Source organism: Camellia sinensis, chromosome 4 (assembly GCF_055761805.1).
Source record: "Camellia sinensis isolate YWXY chromosome 4, ASM5576180v1, whole genome shotgun sequence".
Taxonomy (NCBI): Eukaryota; Viridiplantae; Streptophyta; class Magnoliopsida; order Ericales; family Theaceae; genus Camellia; species Camellia sinensis.
Genome location: NC_138964.1, coordinates 8,263,496 through 8,288,302, shown reverse-complemented (window position 1 = coordinate 8,288,302; position 24,807 = coordinate 8,263,496). Strand labels below are relative to the sequence as shown.

The 24,807-nt window shown below is 34.2% G+C and overlaps 1 protein-coding gene across 1 annotated transcript; it reads right to left on the bottom strand.

Annotated features, from left to right (window-relative positions):
• Positions 1 to 2,453: 2,453 nt before the first annotated feature.
• Positions 2,454 to 3,515, bottom strand: LOC114314471 (uncharacterized). The gene has a single exon (XM_028260950.2). The coding sequence runs from the start codon at positions 3,191 to 3,193 to the stop codon at positions 2,597 to 2,599; it is 597 nt and encodes a 198-aa protein (XP_028116751.2). The 5' UTR covers positions 3,194 to 3,515; the 3' UTR covers positions 2,454 to 2,596.
• Between the last annotated feature and the right edge of the window lie 21,292 nt (positions 3,516 to 24,807).

Genomic DNA, 24,807 nt, shown 5'->3' with positions numbered 1-24,807 from the left:
CGACAATGACTTTTAGTCCAGTGGGCTTGGCTTTATTTAGCCCATTTTAGATGGGCTTGGACGCTGTGTTTGCCATTTTAAGTGTACCCTCTTTTTGGCTCTCACAATCACAATTGCTTTGAGATAGAAGATTGAAGAGCCAGGGTTTTGAAAGGGTTCAAGTGTCATAATGGTAGAGGAGGGGATAGGATTGAATGGAGGGGACAAAGTGAGATCACGATGAAAGAGAGAGGATTAGAAAAGCTAGGATTTTGAGAGGGGTTGGGGTGTTGTACTGGCAGTGTCAAGAAAGGGACTAGGGCTTGATTGAAGGATTTAGAGAAGGTTGAGGGTGGTTGTTGCGACGAGAGAGGATGATGAGAGGGAAAGGAGGGTGGAAAGGGTTACGAAAAATGTATGGGAAAAGTTGAGAATAAAAGAAAATGGTCGAGGTGGGACTAGCGATGATTGAAAAGAGTGGGGTAGAGATTGTCGATTGTTGGAAAGAATAGGAGAGGGAGGACGAGAAAAAATGAAAAGATGGATAAAGATGTTGAAGACTATAATTATTTTTTATTCCCTCCATTTTTATAATTATTTTAATCTCTGTTTTTTTTTATTTTATATTTTGCAATTTACTTTTTCTCTAATAAGGGGTTATTTGGGATGTTCTAAATAAGTGCACTTTTTTGACTTTTTTGACTAAAAAGTTGAGGAAAAAAATATGGTTGTTTGGGTTAACTTTTTGACTTTTTATGAAAAAATGTGTATTAAAAATTGTATAAATTAGTGTGTATGAGAAGATTAGGAGTGTGAGTTGTACCGCTGTATTATCTACACAGGCTAATTGATACTAAGAAATGGTTGGCTACTTTTCGGGCATTGCACTGGACGGTACTGTTCGGCCCGTGGGGGCCATCACGGGTCCCGTTTTGATAATCTGAACTGTTCAATGTGTAGAACTCGTCGAGTCCTATTTGCCTGTAAAAAATTACGTTAATCTGATATCGATAGCTATCTGATCAGATTAGTTTTTTTCAACCGTTAAAGATAACACCATCCATTTTTTTATATAAAACTGATTTGATCATGTAGTTAGCGATATCTGATCAATGTGATTTTCTATAGCCAAATAGTACTCGACGAGTTCTACACATTGAACGGTTCAGATTATCAAAACAGGACCCGTAATGGGCTCTCATGGGCCGAACAGCTGTGTGTTAAAATTGCACCCTAACTGTGCAATTTTTCTTAAAAAACGCAGCCACAAATCTGGACCGGTCAGATTTATGAGTTGTAATTTTGTGTGTAAAATTTATTTTTTAATATTTTTTTTGATGAATAGTGATAACTTTTTGACTTTTTATCTTTCTCAAGACATACCAAACCAGGCCTAACAATAACAAGAATGAATAAATAAATAAAAAATAGAAGAAGAAATTATTAGAAAATTATCTTTTAAATACTTGTATTCCAATTAGTTCATAAGAGATTCTTATATTCCAATATGTTATATTATTTGGTCATTTGATTCACCAAATCCTAATTACTATATTTAAAGTATTTTATGGACAATTTTACTTTTACAAATATTTTTTAAACCGTTAGCAATTAGGTTTGCACTATTTTGGATAATTTACATATTAAACTTTAAAAATGCATAATTTTTGTTGTACATATAGATATTTTAAAATTTATATTTTTGAAGCCTAATTAACAAGATCTATTAAAAAAGATCTCACATGAATATGTAATTTTATATAATAAATAAATTTGACAGTGTGAATATTTCATGATGTGAATATTCACATTATCAATGTGAAACTTCACACTAATATTATATATTATGAATATTTTTGGTAACTTGTTTGTCATAACCTAAAAAAATCAAAAAGTCAATATCCTATATAAGTTATATCATCTTCTTTAAGTCATATCACCTCTTTATCACATCACTTCAAACTCAACTCATACCCAACCCATATTTCATAAAAAGTCAAAAAATATACTTATTTAGATCATTTCAAACAATCTTTTATTGGTATAGAAGAAAATAATTTATGCTAAGTAAAATATATAAGTATGTGAAAAGAGATTTATAAATAAAAATTCGAAAAAAAAAATGATAGCAAATTTGTTATTTCATGTATGATCACATGCTGCAAAACCATGACAGATGCCACTGGAGTCAAACACACCTTGCTTCCCTTGCACCGTTTCTTCACTAATATGGAATATACTTCAGCAGCCAAGAACATACTACAAAAAAGCACTATTTAATACTTACATATATGTTATACATATATATGTATAGATTACTTAACAACAATCATTACTTATGAATTACAGAGGATCCACTTTTATACACACAAAAATAATCTATACACAGAAAATAAACAAGAAAAAAAAAAAAAGAAGCAAACCAAAAAGTTCATCATCAGCATAATTGTTCTTCAGATACAGAGAGAGAGAGAGAACAAAAATGGAAGCTTGCATTACTGAATTAATGCTGGTATAACATGGCCACCCATCCATCCATCATCATCATCCATATATACAATTTAAAGATTTTTTTTTTTTTTTAATTGTTACTACACCAAACAACTACAATTCTTCTTCAACTATCACTACATAACACTAGTTGAGACACTAGTTGAGAGAATGAGATATTGATGTCGTTGTTGCTACTTCTGCCCTTACAACCATCCCATAACCTGACAACATTACCGTCAAGCACCGTCAAGTCCTGATAATGATACCAACCCATCTCATCCCCCATTCTCATCTTCATCTCTTTTTCCCATTTCCATTTCCACCCATCACACAAATTCTCTCCTCCTCCACAACCCACTTCCCCAAAATCCCCATCCCCGCCCTCATCCACCTCACTGTCATCCTCGTAATACACCGTAAACTTCCCTCTCGTCACCGCCTCTGTCGTCTCCACCGCACAAACCGCCGAAGCACTCGCCACCGCCACTGACTCTGTTGAAGTTGAAGGTGGCTCGGAATTAAGCGCCGCCGTGTCAGGCGGAGGAAGCTCATCTGGGTCGGATGTTGGGCCACCGGAGGCTTTGATTCGCCAGAGACTGACAGCGGCGGTTATAACGGCGACCCAGGTCCATATCTTATTGACGGCCGTTAAGAAACCGAAGCTGAGATAATTGACGGCCAAGGCTTCAAGCGGAGAATCCAAGACATTATTCATGTTCATCTTCTTCTTTTTCTTCTTCTTCACCCACCTGCCCACAAACAAAAACTGTGTGTTTCTCTTTCTAAAACTCTGTTGTTTTTTTATCTTTCTCTCTCTAAAAATATATATGAAACTGTCTATTTTGGGGTGTGTGAATTGGGTATGTGGATTTGAAGGGGGATTTAAGGAGAGAAGAGAGGTGGGTGGCCATTGGATCTGATTGGCTGGAGGGGATCAAATACGAAGATGCCGAGAATCGAGACTCAGATGCCATAGTAGATCCAAATATACCCATTTGTGTGGCATATAATGTTTTTGACACGTGTGAAGCCTCAGCTTACTATCCGTAGTGATTTATAGATGTGGATAGGATATATTTATATTTATCTGGTATATTCTATTGTTATAATTGGTGGAAGGTAGTAAAATATGGATTATATTGTTAGGTGTTTGAAAAATATTAAAGACATATATATTTGTGATTAGTGAAAAAATAGTATTCCTTTTTTCTTTTGATTTTTTTTCTTTTATATCATTTATTGATTGGTGGACTGGATTCATTCGGTTTTGCCCTACTTTCACCGCGGTCTATTTTGATAATTTGATGGATTTATTTTTTTAAAATTTTGGTAGGGTTATACAAAATACTATTCAATTCGTTAAAATTGTCTAATTTGCACGCATGTTAGTTTGATCAGTGTTTAAAATTTATAATTTATTTTCAAAATATATATATATATATATATTTAATTTCTAATAAAATATCAAAATAAAAATCAGTGTGAGATAGATTTAAAATGTAAAATTTGTTGCAAATAGTGTTATATATAAAAAAAAAATATTATATAATTGGTTTGTGTTATATACAAAGCCAGGTTTATCTCGGTCAAATGACAGTTCGGCCGTAATGAAAACCATCCACTTGGTTTAAGCAGTGGGGGTGTAAAAGGATAAGCATTATCCTTAGGAGTATGAATCCTAGGAGGACTCTGCATGGAGGAATAAAAGTCCTACTAGGATTGAGCCATTTGAAACTTATAAAAGCTCACAAACATCACCTTGGTGAAGGTAACACAACTTACAATTTTGCTTTCTGAAAACATAGAGCTTTGTCTATTTGTCAAGTTTTCTAACTTAGGCATCGGAGAGGTTTCCGGCACACACCCGCCGGCTAGCTCACGTTTGTGTTTTCAGGTGACAAAGCGACGTCGTACGGAGGAGCGTGTACTTAGTCAACAGGATTATACGAGGAGAATTATTTCTTCCCCGTACATATATATTATGTAAATAGTTGATAATTGTTTAATTATTCTTCAATCAACTAGCAAATTGAAACTGTCAAACTGTCCAAATCATGATTTGGTTATTTGCTAATCTACTATTCACAGCTATCACTGTATCTACTAGAGTTCGTCACTGTTGCCACCATCATCTCAACCACCATCGCCGTAGTTCTCTATGTCGTTTCTAGATCTCTACAACTCTCTCTAATTCTCCAGTTATCTTCTTTCTATATCTCTATCTCTGTAATGCTTGAGAATCAACAAGACGATTTATCATCCGCTCTAATCATATCCTTGGATTGTTTACTACTATTGAACAATGACGTTGAAGCTACTAACACTTGGATCAAGAATAGTCCATGTTTAAAAAGAAATTCAGGTGAGTTGGAATTAGTTTTCATCAAAAAACGTGTCATAAAAAATATATTTTATTACTTTCCTAAGCCTGTATTTGGCAAGTGGATTTCCAGGCTTTTTTGGCTATTTTAGCCACAAAAAACAAAATAGACTATTTTAGTCATAACAAACAAAACATCACATCCAATCCATAATCATTACATTCTTCTCTCATAAAAAAACTCAAAAAAGTCAAAAAGTCAAAAAGCCCTTCCCAAACCAAGCTTTTAAGCCCAAGCTAAAATAGCCAAAAAAACCAAAAAACCAAAAAGCCAATCCACTTTCCAAACGGAGGCTAAGATAAATATATGAAATTGTCGAAGCCAGTAGTCAGAGAAATTTCATTGACCTTAATCTAAACCAAAGATTTGTGAGATTTCTCTAGCCAAGGCCAATGAAATTTCTCTAACCTCGTGTAATTTTATTAGATTCTGACTTAGTAAATTTTCACTAATAAAATATTCAAACTTTAATTGACTTTCAATTTTATAACTTTTAACCATTAAATGAAAATTTTCTTATTTTGAAAGCTATGAAATTTCTTTTATATAATTATGTTAACTCAAAAAAAAAAAAAAAAATCACTATACTCAGCTATTAATTAAAAACATTTTGTTTTGCAAATCAAAGAAATTTCATTGATTTTAGTAGAGTGAAATTTCACTTCATCGGGGAGTCGCTTGAAAAATGTCGCCGACAACTGACAGTAGTCACCAATGATCGAAGGTGGTGGCCGGAAATAGTAGTGGCAGTGGCAGTATAAGGTGATGGAATAATGAAACTAAATTAAGGGTAGTTTCATTCAAAAAAAGTTAGTGTCCTTAAACTAACAAGTATATTTTAGTAATCCGTTAATTAATACAAAGCATTTTCTAGGGAGTTGCATTAAAATCCCCTTAATTATAATTATATGATTTTATTATATTTATTTCGAAAAAGTGTACAGGTAGTATAATTTAAAAATAGAGCCTTCGAATTTTTAAAAATAAATGTGATTAATAGCATGGTTACAATTATTGAAGATTAATCTATTTTTTTGTATAAATAATTCACAAATTTGAGACTAAAAAATTGACGGTTCTAATTATTAAAGTGGGCCAGAATTGGACAAGTCTACTTAAAAGTTGAGTTTTAAATTATAAGTGTTTTTATTTTTATTTTTATTTTTTTGTAAAGCTAAAATTATGTTTAAGCCTTAAAAAAATAAACGTTAAATTTTCTAATCTAAAACAATATTTAATAACATATACTAAAATTTTATTATTGAATTTTATCAAACTAATGGGCATTTAGAAAGTTAATATTTGAAATTTATTAATATTTTTAATGTTTATCTTTCACTCTTTATATTGTGTTGGTAAGGTGACAAATAAAGTGGTGGTGATTTACGTGGAAATAAGATTGTATGATGTGGTAGAAATGGTGGTGTAATAATAGAACTGGTAATAATATAGTGCTATTCAATATATTTTAATATGGCTATAAAATAGGTATGTGAATTTATTATTATTTTAAATTTTAAAAAAATGTTACATTTATTGAGATGATTTTTCATACCCATTGAATGATATAACGGATATTCCCCATTATAATTAATAGCGGCACATACATTATAAAAAATTAAAGTTTTAGAGAATAAAATTATTTTTTAGGGATTAAATATTTTTGTTACAAAAAGTGTTGTCATTATATTTTTAGTAACAAAAATTAGACATTAGTGATGAATTATTATCATTTTGGGACTAAATTTTGTCTCAAAAAATAAATCATTTTGAGACCAAATTATTTTGTCCCTAAAAGTTTATTTATTAGTGACATTTTCCAAATTTTATCTCTAAGGGCATGTTTGATTGGAGGGATTAAAGCATGGGATTGGGATTATTAATCCGTGGGCCCAATTATCCTATGTTTGTTTTGACACTTTAGTTTAGGATTATTAATCCAATAGATAATTAATCCAACAAATTTATAGGATTATTAGTAATGGGGTAGGGGTGGGATAGTTAACACCACACTAATTTGATAGAATTATTAATACTTCACTAATAGTGAAGTGAATCAAACATGACCTAAAAGTCTTATTTTTGACTTTTCGAGACGATATTTTAGCGACTATCATTACGACGATAAAAATTGGTCCATAAATATCTTTTGCAACAAAATTTTTACTTTTAAAGACCAAAAAATTTAATTTATAAAACTTTTATATATTATAGTGATAACACATACCAGTTATGGCGATAGTAGTCTTAGGATGAGGACGGTGATGGGTATTAATATTAACATTTGTAATACTGGATTAACAATGAGGGTGACTCTGGTGATTGTGTGATGGTAAGGGTTGATGATGGTAGCATTTGTGGTGCATTGTTTATGTTGATTGTGTGGTGGTAAGTAAGGAGGGTTATAGGGTGATGGTAATGGTAGCATTTGTGGTGCATCTTGATAGTGATGATATATACATAATCATTTTGTTTTAATTGAAAACATAATGCATTAATTAGTGTCAACTAGTGTATCAATTATTATTAACTCCACTCATTATATAAATTATAAATACTAAAAACCTCTTAAATTATGACACATCATCAATTAATACACTAGTTAATATACTAATTAGAGCATATAACATTATTCTATATTTAAGTGTTATATAAGTGGTTCCACATTGTGTTTGTTTTGTAGGTACACATTTATTAATATGAAAATTTGTTTGTAAATTTAATAAGGTAGCATTGTTGTTTGGGGACAGAGCTTGTTAAGGTGCTTTCAAAATTCATAATTTATGATGATTATATATTTTTATTTCAATTATTTTATACTTTGACACTTATGCTGTGTTTGGTTAAGGGATTTGAGGAAGGATTTGGAAAAAGAAAGGGAAAAGGTGTGTGAAACTATGTGAAATGTAGGTATATTTTTTTCACATTTCACCTACCTTTCCATTTCCCTTTCCAAATCCCTCCTCAAATCCCTCAACCAAACACAGCATTAGTAATTTAATAAGTGTAAACCCGAATGCTTATATAAATGGATACATGAAGTTCTAAATAAACTATAGTACAAAATGTGATTCATTTATGGTAAGGAAATGTGATTCATTTTGGGGGGTTAATTTCACTTTTTTTTTTTTCTATTGTTTTCTATTACATCTTTAAACTATTAATTTTATCTATTTAATCTCTTAAAGTGTTTAATTTAAACTAATGTGGGTCAGTCAAAGATAATTATCTAAATCAACTATGTTAAAACCCATTCTTATTGGCAAAAGAGTAATTTCTAAATTTGAATAGCTTAACTAGGCTTCGTTTGGGAAGAGAGGTTTGGAGCTTTTTTGGCTAAAATAGTCACAAAAATAGGATTTTTAGCCCAATAAGACAAAACATCACATCCAACCCATAATCATTACCTTCCTTTTCTCACAAAAAAGTCAAAAAAATTAAAAAAGCTAAAAGTCCTTCCTAAACTAGACTTTTTAGCTCCAGGCTAAAATAGCCAAAAAAGTCAACCCGCTTCCCAAACGAAACCTATATAACCAAACACTCCACTTTTCTTACTCACTATTTTCAAATGAGTGTGGAAGAAGATGGGTGTTTGGTTGTACAGTATACGTTACCTATAATTATATTAAGTCAATGAGAAATAGGTTCCCCTCTACACTTGCATTTCTCCATACTCTTTTTGTGGGTTCAAATTTGGACTCATATTGATGACTCGAACTAATTACTTTGTTGGTTCCGTAATAAAGGTCATCCTTATAAAAAAATCAATTTTATCAGATATCTATAAATATAATAACAAATCACATTTTGTTTTATAAAATAAATAGCAAATAAGATTGTAAACTGAAACCATTCATTTTGTAAAACAAGGCCTGACTTATTTCTGTATATATAGTTGTTCGATAAATCTAATTTTTTGTATGAATAACCTTTACTGTGAAGTCTATAACGTAGATGTCTTGGATCATCAAAATGAGTCCGAATTGAGGTCCACAAAATGAGCATGAATGGGTATGAAGAAATGAAGTATGGAGAGGGAGTTCATCTCCTAGATTTGGTGTCTAAGGCCTCGTTTGGGAACAGGCTAATTTAGTAACTTTTTGGCTATTTGGCTAAAATATGAGCTAAAAAAACTAGTATGTTTGGGATGACTTTTTGACTTTTTACGAAAAGATGTGCAAAAAGTAAAGAGAAAAGAGAATTTTTGACTTTTTAGTATGGGTTGTTGACTTTTGGCTAATTTAGTAACTTTTTGACTTTTTGACTAAAAAAGAAAGTTCCCAAACGAAGCCTAAGCCTTTATTTGTTTCTCATTATGCCGCTTGTCTCTCATTTTTCTATTAAAAAAAAAAAAAAAAAAGTAGATAGATGGAAGGATATTTCAACCTTGGATCTTGAGCCTATTGAGAAAGACTTTTATTATTTGAGTAATACACAGTAGATAATAAATATTTTAATTTATTTTTACTTATTTAAACTACACACTCATTGAGTGTGCCAATGGCTAGTTTAATATTATGTAAGGAAAAAAAATGAATATTTGGTTTTATAATTTAGGTTCTCCAAACTATAATTTTTTTTTTTCCCATTAAATTCAGTTTCCACCATTACGAATTTGGAAGGGCTATTCTTAATTGGATCATACCAACTAAAATTAGAAATTTTTATGGATGAAATAGATGAAATTAATATTTTAAAAATCAAATAGACAAATGACAATTATTTAACGGATAGAAGTTTTTTTTTTCTCTCTTAAAAACGAAAATAATTTACAAGTAGATGTGAATTTTCAACCTCTTTTATCTACTTGTCACTAATTTATTTAATTTGTGTTTATATAAATATGTACAAAAATAAATTAAAAAAAATGGTGGGTATGAATTAATAAATTTGTTGTTTGGGTTGACAAGGATGAATAGACCAATTGAATGGTGAGAATGTAGTAGTGGGGAAGAGGGTTGGTTGGACGATGAAAGGCAATTATTTGGGGTGACGCATCCTCTAAGCTAGGCCATGAGTAGTCCTTTCGGTGGCTAGGTAAGGTGTGGAATTTCTCAAGTTTGGAATTCATTTTAGGATTTGTTTGGGGTGTCCTAAAAAAGTGTACTTTTTGTCTTTTTACGAAAAGATGTATAGAAAAGCAGAGAGGTGATGTGATGAAAAAAAGATAAAAAGAAAAAAAGATGAATTATATAGTAGATCCCAAACTAGGCCTTACTAATTTTTTTTCTTTAAAACCTTCTCTTCAGTTTTTTTCTTTTTTATCTTCATGAGGCCAACGTGGCTCAGCCTCCACTTTTAGGGGTGTTTGGGAAAGAATTTTTTTGTTTTTTTGGATTAAAATAGTATTAAAGATAAAATAAGTTAATATAATTAATAAAATAAAATATCTAAATTTATAATTATTTTATTTTTTTTTTTATAAATATCACATTCAATTATAGAAAAATCTAACCTTCTTTTCGAACATATTATTTTAATCTATTAAAATAGTTAATTTCTCAAACATCCACTTTATTCAAACTAACGGGTGGCATATGATGTGTGTATAATTTAAATACGTAAAAAATAATAATAATAATAACATTAATGTTATAATGTATATTTAGTTTAAGTGGTATAAGTCTTCCTCTCTTAAACGTATGATCATCGGTTCAAACCTTACCTACCTCTTTGTATAACGTGATATGAGCAGAGCAAATGTTTTACCACATCAATTGAGATATTCACTTAATAATAGTAAGTATAGATAAAATAAATAAATAAATAAATAAAAATTGTTATTCAAATTCATTTTATGTATGGTGGGATCACATTTGAAATAAATCTGGACAATACATTATATTTTTTAAATATGCATTTATACTTTCTTTCTTTTCTTTTTTTGGCATAAATTTTCAATTAGTCATTTCGACTTTGTTTTAACGTGAGCTTCCGTCTTTTTTCCTCTTCTTTTTCTATTAGTTAATAATGGGATTAGAAGGTTTTTAGAATCCCGAGCTATCTCAATCTTGATTTTGTAATCTTACTTACGAGTTGTAGGGTAGTTTTTTTGAATTGCTAACCATCTGCTTAAATCCTTAGTTAATGAATCTGTGATATCATTGAAAAAAGCAATCGAAATAGGAAAAGGGGCTTTCTTTTCCCTTCTCATTTATTTAAATTATTTTCATTTCTCATATTTTATTGAAAAGATGTATAGTAATAATAAAAAAATGCATCTTTTATTGGTTAACTCTGATTCTTTCGCAGAGTACCTTGATTTGAAAAGAAAAATCAACACCTAACTTGATTCATGGAATGATAAAGCAATTTGTCTTTTAATACTCAAGAGAATTTGGAGGACTCACGAAGCGGAAGAAAATAGTGATGAAAAATCTCACAAATCAATTCAAGGTAAAGAAATTAAGTACTTCTACATCCTAAACAACTTATTTTATTTACTATTTATTTATTTTTTATCAATTAAAAAGAAATATTATTGATATAAAGAAGTTTACAAAACATACAATTCATAATACATTAACAAGAAGAGCAATGGTAAAAAACTTGCATCATTGTTAGAATACACATCTCAATTAGTTTGGCACTTAAAAATCTAACAAAATTAAATGCAACTACCAATGGATTAGAGGATGGCAAGGAACCAACATGAAATATAAAACATAGCTTAACATTGTATTTAGATAATGAATTTGGATAAGAATTTAAAAACGAAAAATGAAATAGAGAAAATTTTTAACTTATATCTTGTTCACATTGTTACCACAATTTTTCTTTCTTTTTTTAAATTCTTACCTAAACTCAAAATCTAAAAAAAAAACTTGTAGACGATTCTGTAAGCATGGAAAATTTCAGTTAATTACAAATTGCCACGTATTATAAAGGGCTACAAAATATGACATAATTATTGGCAAATTAATCTTGTCATGTGTCGAATTGGTTTCAAATCAAGATTACATGGTGGTCAAATTAAATATTGTCAGGTGCTAAAATAATACAGTAAGTCTTTGACTGATCAAATTAAGTCAGAGTGATGCAACAAATAAGTTTTTGACTAATCAAGTTAAGCTACTTATCACATTGAGGTAGTCAAGCCAATAAAATTATGGCACACTATTAAAGTAATATTTTGGTATTTATCTCTAAATAAATCAAAGATAATTATCAAAGAAGTTAAAATTCATTAAGACTCTCCTTCATCCATTCATATAAATAGGAGTGATCTCTATTAAAATTTAGAGAAAAATCTACATCAAACCATGGGAGAAAGCTCCATCTGATTCAAGCCTCTAAAACTCCGAAGGTCTTTTCACAAAAATCTATCAATCTCCATAAAGCATGAAGCTTGGAGGATCAAATCAAATTGTTTGTGACGAAGTTCCATCAGTCTCCATCACGCTTGAAATTTAGAGATTCAAATCAAAGTTCGTAGTCAAAATCTGCAAATCAAATTTATCTTCTACCAAATTGGAGAGGATTCGACAATCATATTTGGGAAAAAGCTATCAAGCTATCAAGCTCTCAAATCAAAATTTTACCAATTCGCCATCTTTTTTGTGTTACTTTGAGGAGTTTTCACCGCTCAATTTTGGAACAAACTATCAAGGCCTCGAATCAACTTATTGAAGAGAAGAATCAAAAGATTTTCTTTGATTAGAAATTTCATCAAAGATTGTACTCATTTTATTTTAAATCAATAAATTTATATTTTGTTACTCTATTTTTCTGTTTTTATTTTGTAGACAAAAAATCTGTGTATACAGACTTATCCACCTCTAGAGCTTACATCAATTGATTCAACCTCACTTTTACAACTTCATCTTTCAATCAAATAAAACAAAACCAACATCGCCAAATACCAACACTTCATCTATTTTACGCCATCAATATGAAAAAGGATGTCATTTAAGCAAGCGTTGGTATTTGATTTTACCCCTTTGCAACTTGAGTTTTATATCTTCGAATATATTCATTTGAATGAAATATAAGTTCTTTTTTTCTTTCTAAAATCTTATTCAAATCTATCATGCAAATATAAACACAAATGAAATATTGTTGATTAAAAATAATACTATTTCTTGTTAGTCATAATTTTCAAATTATACTATTTCTTGTTGATCAGAGTAATAAAGATTTGATGATAGAATTTAAGATCTCGAGTTCAAATCATCTTAATAGACAATAATTAGAGATTTCCCCAGTCATTTACATTAGGATGTCAAGTTGGTTGATGGGTGTGCAAACTTGATCAAGCCACCCAATTATATAGGCTTCCTTAAATGACTTTCTTATACCCACAACCAAACCACCAACAAAATAGGCCATTAATGCTTCCTGGCCATGCCCAAACAATACCCCACCATTCAACCATAGCAGAACAGACGCACCAAGAATTATAACACACCAAGAATCATTGGCGCGTTTCAAAAGCAAAGATTGGGGTGAAAATAGCCAATAAACACAAACAAATAAGGGTTGGTGTGGGATGTTCTAAAAAAGTGTACTTTTTAATTTATTGACTTACATGAGTTGGGTTTGTGTTGGGTTTGATGTGATATGTTAGAGAGGTGATGTGATTTAAATAAGATGATATGACTTAAATAGGATAGTGACTTTTTGACTTTTTTAATTGATGCTAAACCAACCTTAAAAGTCCATCACGTGGCTTTTTAGGACAATGAGGATAGGTTGTCAAATGACGCTTTTGCCCCTATGATTCAATAGTTGTTGCTTTCATTTCCACGAAAGAGTATTGTCACATCACCCCCTATTATGCTTGGCAATAAAATCATTGTTGTAGGGGCATTTTAATTATTTTCGATTTTAACATTATTTCAAATATATTCTTCAATACAAAAATTTTTAAAAAAATGTCAACTCATTTTTTGAAACTCAAAAATTAAAATAACTTAATAATTCAAAATTCAAAAAAGTAATCTACCCCAAACAGAGTCATTATTACACAGGGTGACGCAACACATAAATCATCTACATTAGGTGGGATGATATTCCTTCTTACTAGAAGGTCTCTAGTTTCAATCTTCCGCATTGATGCTAACGAGCAAAAAAAAATTGATTTTAGAAGGTGTTGCATTTCTCCAAATCTGAACTCTGACAACTCTGCAGCCATTGAGAATTCAAAGTTTTTACAGAAGGATTTTAACTTTTAAATTGACCATCATTTTCAACTTTCCTCACCAATCTATCATTCATTTGATTTAAGAAACATATTTTCCCTCAGCAAATCAAGAAGTTCAGAAAAGCTTATCAAATTCTCCCAAAAAACAGTTGTCATTGTAGAAGTCAAATTCCTGCAAGTACCTTCAGATGTAGTAAAGAAGATCTCTAAAAGTCAATTTCATCATTAAGCCTCCGTTTGGGAAGTGGGTTGGCTTTTTAGCTTTTTGACTTTTTTGGCTATTTTAGCCTGGGCTAAAAAGCTTGGTTTGGGAAGGGCTTTTTGGCTTTTTGGCTTTTTTGACTTTTTTTATGAGAGAAGAATGTAATGATTATAGGTTGGATGTGATGTTTTGTTTGTTATGGCTAAAATAGCCTATTTTGTTTTTTGTGGCTAAAATAGCCAAAAAAGCCTGAAAAAGCCCTTGCCAAACACAGGAATAGTGCTGCCAAACACACTATGACTATTTCTGTTTCTCAATGGAATCAATAATTTCATTGGCAATCATATTATCTATAATCATTAGTCTAGTGTATTAGCCAAAGTTGTGGATAAAATTGTATAAATAGAACTCACCAAACTGATAAGTCTATAATTTGCAAGAGACTCAAGACGTTTAACTTTTGGTACCAAAATTATAAGGTAACATTTAGACATTTGACAAGTGATTCCGTTCTCATGGAACTACCTCATTATGTCATTCCTCAAAAATATTTAGAAGCTCTTTATGTGCCAGGGCACAAGAAAAAAAAATAAAATGGAATATGTTTGTGAACTCTAATAAAATTTCCATAATTTCACTCTAATGATGTGAAATGATAGATATCAATTTTTGATTTATCACATATTCAATTATGTGGAGCTTTACTCTCTTGTCACATCATTAGAAGTATAATTGACGGTGATAAAATGGACGGATGTAGTAAAACTCAAATAATAAAATTGTAGAACCTAAGTCACTTTTCACGAAACTGATTCCTTTTATTTATTTTAAAACTTTAGAAAAAATAAATAAATAAATTCACCATTTGCAAAACACTTTTTACACTAATCCCAATATCAAACAATGCATGTGCTAGCTTTTGCCAATTAAAATTAAACTCATCCGGACCTACTTTCCTCGCAGCTTTAATTGAGCTATCCCCAAATTTTGCCTTGAGTTTCTTTGCATCTTTTTCCTTAAATAACCCAGGGAAAATGACATACGACTTCATTTTCTATCTGAATTACAAAGCTTGATATATATTATTGAGCCTATTTCTTAACCGTTTAAGTTTTTGAAAAAATTTGTGACTTAACATAGTATCAAATCTCAAGTTAAGAGATGTCTTGAGTTCAAGTCTCTCTATTGACATTTAGTATTTTGTCCCTGTTATCTATTTATCTCTCTACGGGCAAGATGGTGTTGCACATGGGAAATTGATGACTTAACAGAGTTAGATGTGTTAGGATCTTCGTTTTTTTCTTTTTCTTTTTTATAATCTAGATACCTTACCGCCTAGCCTAGCCCAATTGGGCTCAAGTTACCTCATATCTAGATAGTTGAAAACTAATTTTTGGAGGTCCTAAAACTAACAACCGAACAAATTTTTAGTGGCCACTTGAGAAACTCAAACTTGAGATCTTAAATGTTACTCTTAAGTTTTTTCAACTCAACCAACCCCTTGAGGTTAAAAAAATAGGTGTTGTTATCTCCCAATTTTAACCATAAAGCTCTTGATTTTTGTCTGCAGCGTGAGCTTTCTACGACTTGATAATTAGGCCTCGTTTGGGAACAGGCTAATTTAGTAACTTTTTGGCTATTTGGCTAAAAAGGTAGGTAAAAAAAACTTGTATGTTTGGGATGACTTTTTGGCTAATTACGAAAAGATGTGCAAAAAGTAGAGAGAGAAGAGAATCTTTGACTTTTTGGTATGGGTTGTTGGCTTTTTGGCTAATTTAATAACTTTTTGGCTAATTGGCTAAAATAGCCTCTTGCCAAACGAGGCCTTAATCACCTTCACTGTTCCTTGTTTTGTACACAAAACCCGTCTCCATTTCATTATGTTCCCAAAAAATGTGGAATTCCACTCATTGATGACTTTCTTCAAAACTTGAAGCTTTCTTTAAGAGGATAAAACCTCCTTACCCTTTAAATAGCAAGAGGTCCAAGCATCTTTTTAAAGGAGGGTTGCTGCAACCAAACATAAAAAAAAAAAAAAAAATCTAATGGTTTGGCTTCCCAATTCTTCTCCTTGTTAGGAGAATTGGATAATGAGTATCTTGATGAGTTTCAAATCCTCTCATCCATTACTTTCTGATTAAAAGAAATATAAATGAAAATGTAGTACTAATTGTATGTGTTTTTAACAGAATTTAAATTTGTTGACATACTTTGGGAGAGTGTGTACAAAGCATATAATTGGATTTCTCCACAATTGTGGACAGTTCAAAACGTGTATTGATTTCATCTAAAATTGTTAATCTCATTATTTTGAATCAATTATCAAGGATAGTGGCTGGAGGTGGGGGGTAGCTGGATGTTATGATAAACGGTGGATAGGTTGGTGGGGGTGGAAAAAGTAAGAAGGAATGGAAAATAAATACTATTTTCGTTTCAAAATATTAGTTCTTTTTTTAATTTTTTATTGTCTCAAAATATTAGTCCATTTTCAAAAATGAGGATTAAAATAATATGAATTTCCTATTTTGCACTTCTTTTAAATTCATTAACATCAATGTAGACAAAAATTATAATTATGACAATTGATGTTTCCTAAAAAAATGTACTGGATTTTAATTAAATCAAACCAATTGTCTTGCAGTTACCAGAGAATTCGATAAATGTTGAAAATTATTTATAAAAGTTCTTGGAAACAAAAATGCATAGAAAATGAGTAGTGAGGCTGCCGTGAGGTGGCTCGGCTAGATGCAAATCGAATGTATGTAAGAAAATATCGAAGAGCATTTTTTTCTTTTCTCTAGGAGCATGTTTTATATTCACATATGTTGTTAACGGAATTAAGTTTTGAGACCGATCAAGGGAGAGGGTGATGTCATTTTCTCATACGAATGGGCCCAAGTATAATTATTGAAATTGTCTGCAGAGGTTTGTGTAATTTACCCCAAAAAGAAAGAGAAATCTTCATGGGCTGAGCTTAGCATGATTGTACTGGATTGGCTTAGCCCAAAGTGATTCTATTTGCATTCAAATAGTAATTTAGCACGTCCAATTAAACTATTAAAAGAGAAATTTTACTTACACCACAATTTTATCTCTTTACACCTATTTTTTCATTACATTTTTAGAAATAATTGAAACTCTCATTACACCTTTTATAATACCAAAATTAATCCTAAATTAAACCGTTTTCAAAACTCCTATAGATTTTTCTCATTACACCTATTTCTTTTGAATTACTTTAGTGTTGTGTTACCGAATAAACCATATTTGTACAGCCATCTGTTGTCACACATTTACAGATTCACTTTCCTCAAAACATCATTTTTATTTTCTAAACTTATGATGGGCTTGTTCGATTATACATTGCTCAATAACTTGAATTATTTTGATGTCATGTTACTGAACAAATTAGATTTGTCCAGTCATTTGTTGTCGCACATTTATAGATTCACTTTCATTAAAGCATCAAGCATCCATAAAAAATAAAGCATACAAACATATATAAAAACATTCATAAAATTTGTCAATACAAATAACTTCAAATTTTTCAATACAAATATCTATAAAAACACACTAAGATATTATCACAATCCATCTATGTTGATAGTTTCAGTAGTTACTACATCAAGGCGGACAAGCGTATAAAATTGATCAATACCGGTAGTATATGCTTTATTCCATCCATTAGCACACAAGTGATGAAAACGAATTCAATTACTTGCTTTCGGAGGTACTAGATGACTAGGAAGCAGATAAATCTAACAAATCTCATCTGTAATGAATTCATGACTATAATCCATTAACAATGTGTGTGGGTAATTTTTTGACTACACTGCCCGCCTAGTAATCAGCTGGAGAGCACTGGCAGAATAGATGGCTTCAGCAAACCTGTAACAGAAAGAAAAGGCTCCGGCGGTGGCTCTTCCACCCGGGGCACTCCGACGATCAAGTCAATATATCTCTCAAGGATAATCAAGTGCTAAACTCACAAGCTTGAGTATAAAACTGTATACCTTAGACCCAAGGGGGTGCCTCTCTTTTATAGTTTTACTCAATCCAAGTCCTACTAGAAGCCTGACTTCTATGGACTTCAATTCAATACTGACTTTGGATTCTTCAAGAGATAAAGATAGACTCCCTAAGAGCTTTATCCTTATCTTTAGCAAGGTCTTCTCTTTCCTCTAGGACTCTTGCCCCTTATCCATTTATCCGCTTATCTCGGATTCCGATATCTTCAGAGATCACCTCGGCCTCTCCAAAGATAACCTCGGCATAACTACCATGACACGTGGCACCTCGGCTGACACGTCGGCGTCACCATGCCACGTGTTGGTATTCAGAAAATACATCCCCACAACTACCCCCTAGGTTCTATTACCTCGGCATTCTGAGGTGATGGAACCTATATCGGTATTTTCTTCCAGTACCTCGGCGTAAGAACTCTGTGGCTGAGATCATTCATTTTAGGCCGACATGCCCTCATCAGAGAACAAGAACTCAAACGAACTCTCCCACGCGCATGAGCTGTCATGCACCTCTTCTCAACTATTTCCCTTACATGTTCTATCGTCATTGGCCCGTGTCTGTGACGCGCTTGTAAGCCATCTTTCACCTGTCTGCGCCGTCTGACGCATACGTTCCTCCAGGCGCAATAAATGCCCTGTTTTGCCGCCGTTTCAAGTTTTTTACAAAAATTTACTTTCTTTCTTCGTTTCTTCACTTTTGCACTTGATTTTCTGTCTTTCTCTCTCTCTCCCAAATCTGCCATTGCTCTAGCTTCAAGCTCTGCAACCGTCTTCATTCTTCCATTTCAGCGAGGGTTTCGCCGTTTCGTCGTGTCTACAGCCGTTGCCTTACTTCGGCGACTTTCATCCTGGCTTCATTTGTTCTGGTAAGCCTCTGTTCCTCTCATTCCCAATTTCTGCTATGTGCTTTTCGTTTACTTACTGTCATTATTGCTCTGTTCAAACCTTTGATTTGCTGAACTATTCATCTGGATGCGTCTATTCCATGATTTTACTTATATTTTGAACACTTGCACTGTTTCAACACTTTTCTTGTCACTGTTCTTGATCTTTTACTTCTGTATTTCTTTCACTTCTGAGAACCATACCTCTGTTCTTTGATTCTGAAATGTCGTTCTTTGTTTCTTGTTTTCCAGATTTCTGCCTTTAATTTTTGTCTTCATAGATTTAGGTTTGGGTTTTGTCTATAGAACCTTCAATTTTTAGGGAAAACTGAAACAATCCTTACCAGCATATACCTAGGGTTTCGCCGAGGTCCCGATAACCCCTTAAGAGCACCTTCTTTCCGAAATCTAGCCTTCTATCTTTAGGCCGACGTCATGGGTATGTGGAGACATAGGGTTAATACCCCGACCAAACTTGAGTACTTTAGGCAGGAGTTCTCCGTCCCTGCCGAAGTCCACCTGAAACTGGCTGGGGATGATGACTCCATCATGCCCACTGAAAACACCATGCCTCTCCCTATTGTAGCCTTTACTGAGTGTGGACTTCGGCTTCCTCTTAACATTCTTTTTCGCGAGATTCTGCATTATTATAAGTTGAACCCTATGCAACTTGCCATAAACTCTTATCGAGTGATTTTTGGTATCATCGCCTTAGCCAAACAAGAAAACGTTAGAATCACCCTAGCCGACATACAGTATTGTTACACCATGTGCCCCCTTAGCCTGAAGGAAAAAGGTTACGTCTACTACCTCAAGCCGAGGTCCACTGAATTCAAAATCGTAGCCGACCTCCCAGACTCCAACAAGGGGGCTGGAGATGACTACTTCATTGTTTCTGGAAATTGGGAATTTGCCCCAGACGAAGATGTCCATCTATACCCTCTTCCTCGAACGATTAAAGAGGGCAAGGGTAAGAGCCCAGTGTTATTTACTTAGTTGTTTCTTTTCAAGTCTTCAATATCTTATCTGTTTCTAATGTCTGTTTCTTCTTGCAGACGTTCGCAAACCAGCGAAAGACTTTCGCCAATCTTACGTTCCTAGCAAGGACCTGAAAAAGCTCCTGGACTTGCCTGTCCACAAAAAGAAAGCACCTCTTCTTCTGAACTTTATTCCTACGTACAAATCCACTCTGCCCGACGTCCCGAAGAAAAAGAAGAAGAGTCTTTCTCCACATTTTGCTACAACTCTTCCCACTGCTTCCACATCACGAGCAGACCAAGGATCCACTTCTGACCCAGCTGATCTGCCATCTACTTCAGCCCCATACTTAATCCCAATACTAGAAAGAAAACGTCGGCGACGACTTGTCAAGACTGCTGAGATGGGTCGCCCAAAGCCTATTGCTGTTGATCTCTTAGGCGACCTTCCTGCCGATGTTGATTCTGTTCCAGCTCAATCCATGCCCCCACCAAAGCCAAAAAGAATCAAAAAGGCTCAACCCAAGGCCAAAGCTACTGAGGTTGAGGCTGAGGATGCTCTGCCCATCTCACAATTGGCTGAGAGTAAAAAGAGTGCTTCTGCTTCTGTCAAGAGGTCTGCTGAGGCCCAGCCGTCAGAGTCCACTCAATCAAAGAAGCCGAGGTCATCGTCTGCGACGACCTCGGGTTCCAAAATACCAAGAGTCCCCTGGGTGCCTGAAATCACCCTAGAGGATAAGCCTGTTCTAGCTTCTGACAGTGCCGAAGACATAAACGTCGGCGTGGCACTCAGTACTGCTGTTCTCCTTCCTGGTGATCTTGAGCGAAATGCCAAGATGAGCGAGTACGAGAACTACGCCCTCATGCTCCAACGCTCTGTACAAGTAAGTTCCCCCATTTGGTAACTTGTCTTTCTGTCCCTTTTTCTATACTTGCAAGGTTTGTGTAATAACTTTTCCCTTGGGTTCTTTCAGGTCATTCAACATGCCCATTCTCTCTCCATGCAAGCTTTTGAAATAAGGGAGAAGTTGGCCGATATGAGGCGGGAGGTTTCTGCCTTGAAAAAGGAAAACAAAACTGTTCTGACAAAGATGTAGAAGTTGGAAGATCAGGCCGAGGCTGCCACTAAGGCCCAACAGATGGCCGAAGAAAAAGCAGAGTCTATTGAGGCTATCAGAAAAGTTGCCGAGGCCGAGGTAAAAAAGGCCCAAGCCGAAAAAGAGCTTCAGAAGGCTCTGGCCACCAAAAAAGCCGAAATCAAGGAAGCTGATGAGAAGGCTTACGCCCAGGGGATGCCCGACATCACTGAGGAATATAAACTTCAAGTCAGGCAGGCATGCAACAGGCGCTTCTCTCTTGGTTGGATGGCCCTTGCCAAGAAGCTTAACATTCCTGACGATTCGCCACTGCGCAAAGCCGACGCTATTCCTCTGTCGTTCCCCCCACCTCCTCCATCAAGTCAACCTGAAGGAGAATCTGAATCTGAGTCTGAGGAGGAAGGTAAGGACGAGGCTTTAGTAAGGAAGTCCAAGGAGGCTGGTGAGATCAAGTCCCCTCCTCAGGATGATCAAGTCCTAGACTTGACTCATGAAGAGGATGAGGAGGTTATCAAGGAGACCACTCCTGAGCAAACATCATCTGATGTTCCTCCAATCGGCAGGAGCGTTGATGAAACCCTTGCTGAGATCGACGCCGAGATTGCTGCAGATAACGAAGCCGAGGTATCTCTTCAGGAGACTTCTCAGGTTCAGATCCAGCCAGTTACTGATGCTGAAAAGTCTTAGCTTTCATGTCTTTTCTTTTGCACCCTTGTACTTTGTTTCATGGCCGATGCGCCTTTCTTTGTTACTTCGAAACAATTTACTTCTGGTAGGCCGTAGTGCCTTCTTTTGTACACAACTGCAAGTTTTTCTATGGATGCTTTAATCTTTTAACTTCTCTTAATTTGCTTCTGCATAGTTCTATACTTAGAATATTTTGTATGCTTTTCATACTTTGCCATCTTTGTGCGATCTTCTCGGGGTTACATATCTCGGGTGTAATAACTACAAGCTTTACTTCGGCAAGATACTGACCTGCAATCTTTTCATAAATTTTAACAAGTATGAAACATATACTATTCGATGTTTAACTTTTGCAAACTTTTTCTCAAGTTTTAACAAGTATTTAAACAGTGATCTTGGTCTAACCTACTTGTAAATTGCTACAAATTTCAACAAGTGTTAATCATACACTGTAAATTTTTCTCAAGTTATAACAATGATCTACTTGTAAATTGCTACAAATTTCAACCAGTGTTTAAACAATATACTTAGCTTTTACCTCAACCTGTAAATTGTTGCAAATTTCAACAGATGATCACATGTCGGCTTAACATTATCTTGTAAATTGCTACAAATTTCAATAAGTGTTAAGCATCTTCTTTTGGTTGGATCAACCTGTAGATTGCTATAGGTGTGCAAACTATAACCTCGGCTTTACTTCGACTTGTAAATTGCTATAAATTTAAACAAGTGAAGAGAAACAGTAATCTCGGCTTAACTTCAACTTGTAAATTGCTACAAATTTCAACAAGTGAAGATAAGGAATAATCTCAGCTTAACTTCAACTTGTAAATTGCTACAAATTTTAACAAGTGAAGATAAGGAATAATCTCAGCTTAACTTCAACTTGTAAATTGCTACAAATTTCAACAAGTGAAGATAAGGAATCAGCTTAATTCCAACTTGTAAATTGCTACAAATTTCAACAAGTGAATTAAGGAATAATCTCGGCTTAACTTCGACTTGTAAATTGCTACAAATTTCAACAAGTGAAGATAAGGAATCAGCTTAATTTCAACTTGTAAATTGCTATAAATTTCAACAAGTGAATTAAGGAATAATCTCGGCTTAACTTTGACTTGTAAATTGCTACAAATTTCAACAAGTGAAGATAAGGAATCAGCTTAATTCCAACTTGTAAATTGCTACAAATTTCAACAAGTGAATTAAATGTCTCTGTCTTCTCTCTGCCCCCAATGTGAACCTGAGTTCTACTTGGGTTCTCATTATTCATGTCTTCAAAAATACCAGTATGTAACTTTATCCATCATATGTGTTTTAAAGAAAAGGGAAAAGATTTTATTGATGACATCGGCCAAAAATAGTGCACATCTAATGATAGAAGAATTTCAAATTACAAGTGTTCCAAGGTCTTAGCAGTGCTTTGCCCTCGTTATCTTCAAGCCGATAAGCTCCATTGCCTAATACCGAAGTAATTATGTACGATCCTTCCCAATTTGGGCCAAGCTTGCCCTCTCTGGGATCCTTCTTGTTGCCGACGACTTTTCTCAGGACTAGGTCGCCGACTTGAAAATCTCTTGGATTGACCTTCTTGTTGTAAGCTCTGGCAAGCTGCTGCTGGTATACTGCGAGCTGTATTGCAGCTTTCTCTCTTCGTTCTTCCAGAAGATCCAGATCTCGGGCTAAGAGTATGTCATTGGTGTCATTCTCTACTCCCTGGGTCCTGATCCCTGGGATGCCGATCTCTAATGGGATGACTGCTTCTGTGCCATAAGCCATGGCAAAGGGGGATTCCCCCGTTGCTCTTCTCGGCGTAGTCCGATATGCCCAAAGCACGTTGGACAATTCGTCTACCCACTTTCCTTTTGCTGTCTGCAGCCTCTTCTTTATTCCATCCAAAATTATTTTGTTGGATGTTTCTGCTTGACCATTACTTCGGGGAAAACTTGGTATTGAAAAGTAATTCTTGATCTTGAATTTCGCACAAAAGTTCTTGATGAGTTTGCTGTCAAACTGTGTTCCGTTGTCGGCAACTATTGCTCTTGGAATCCCAAATCTGGTGATGATGTTTCTCCATATAAAGTTCTTGACGTCCACATCTCGGATTTTGGCAAGAGGTTCTGCCTCTATCCACTTTGTAAAGTAATCTGTTGCCACCAGCAAGTATTTTCTCTGCCCAGTTACCTGGGGAAGTTTCCCAACCAGATCCATGCCCCATTGGGCAAACGGCCAAGGGCTGGACACTGGGTTTAGGTCAGCAGCTGGCTGATGTATCAAATGTGCAAATTTTTGGCATTGTTCACACTTCTTTACATAGGCTTCAGCATCCTTCTGCATGTAGGGCCACCAATACCCCTGGGTAATGGCCCTGTGGGCTAATGATCTGCCCCTAGCATGGCTTCCACAAATTCCTTCATGAATTTCATACAGGAAATCTTCAACCTGCAAAGGGTCTACGCACCTTAAAAGTGGTCCAGTGAAGGACCTTCTGTAGAGGTGTCCATCTTCTGTCAGACAGAATCTTGTCGATTTCAGTCTGACTTTATGTGCCTCCTTACGATCTTCTGGCAGCTTTCCTTCTTTCAGGAATGCGACAATTGCATCCATCCAGCTTGGCCCCATGTCCACACACATTGCTTCCTGTCCTGTGCTCCGTGGTTCTATGCTCGGGCCCGACATATAGTCGATCATAATTGTCCTTGTTTTGCCAGTTTGCATTGAACTTGCTAGGTTAGCCAACGCGTCGGCGTGGGTGTTGTCATCTCGGCTAACTTGGAGTAATCTGCAGTTCTAAAATGGGGCTGCTAATCTGATGACCTCTTTTGCATATGCCGACATCCTTTCGTCTCTGGCTGCAAATTCACCTGTTGATTGGTTAACAATAAGTTGTGAATCACAAAAAACTATTACCTCATCTGCTTCTGCTGTTGCTGCCAGTTT

Bases quoted from the DNA above. Each gene is read 5' to 3' on its own strand.
- LOC114314471 (XM_028260950.2), bottom strand. From the start codon at position 3,193: ATGAACATGAATAATGTCTTGGATTCTCCGCTTGAAGCCTTGGCCGTC.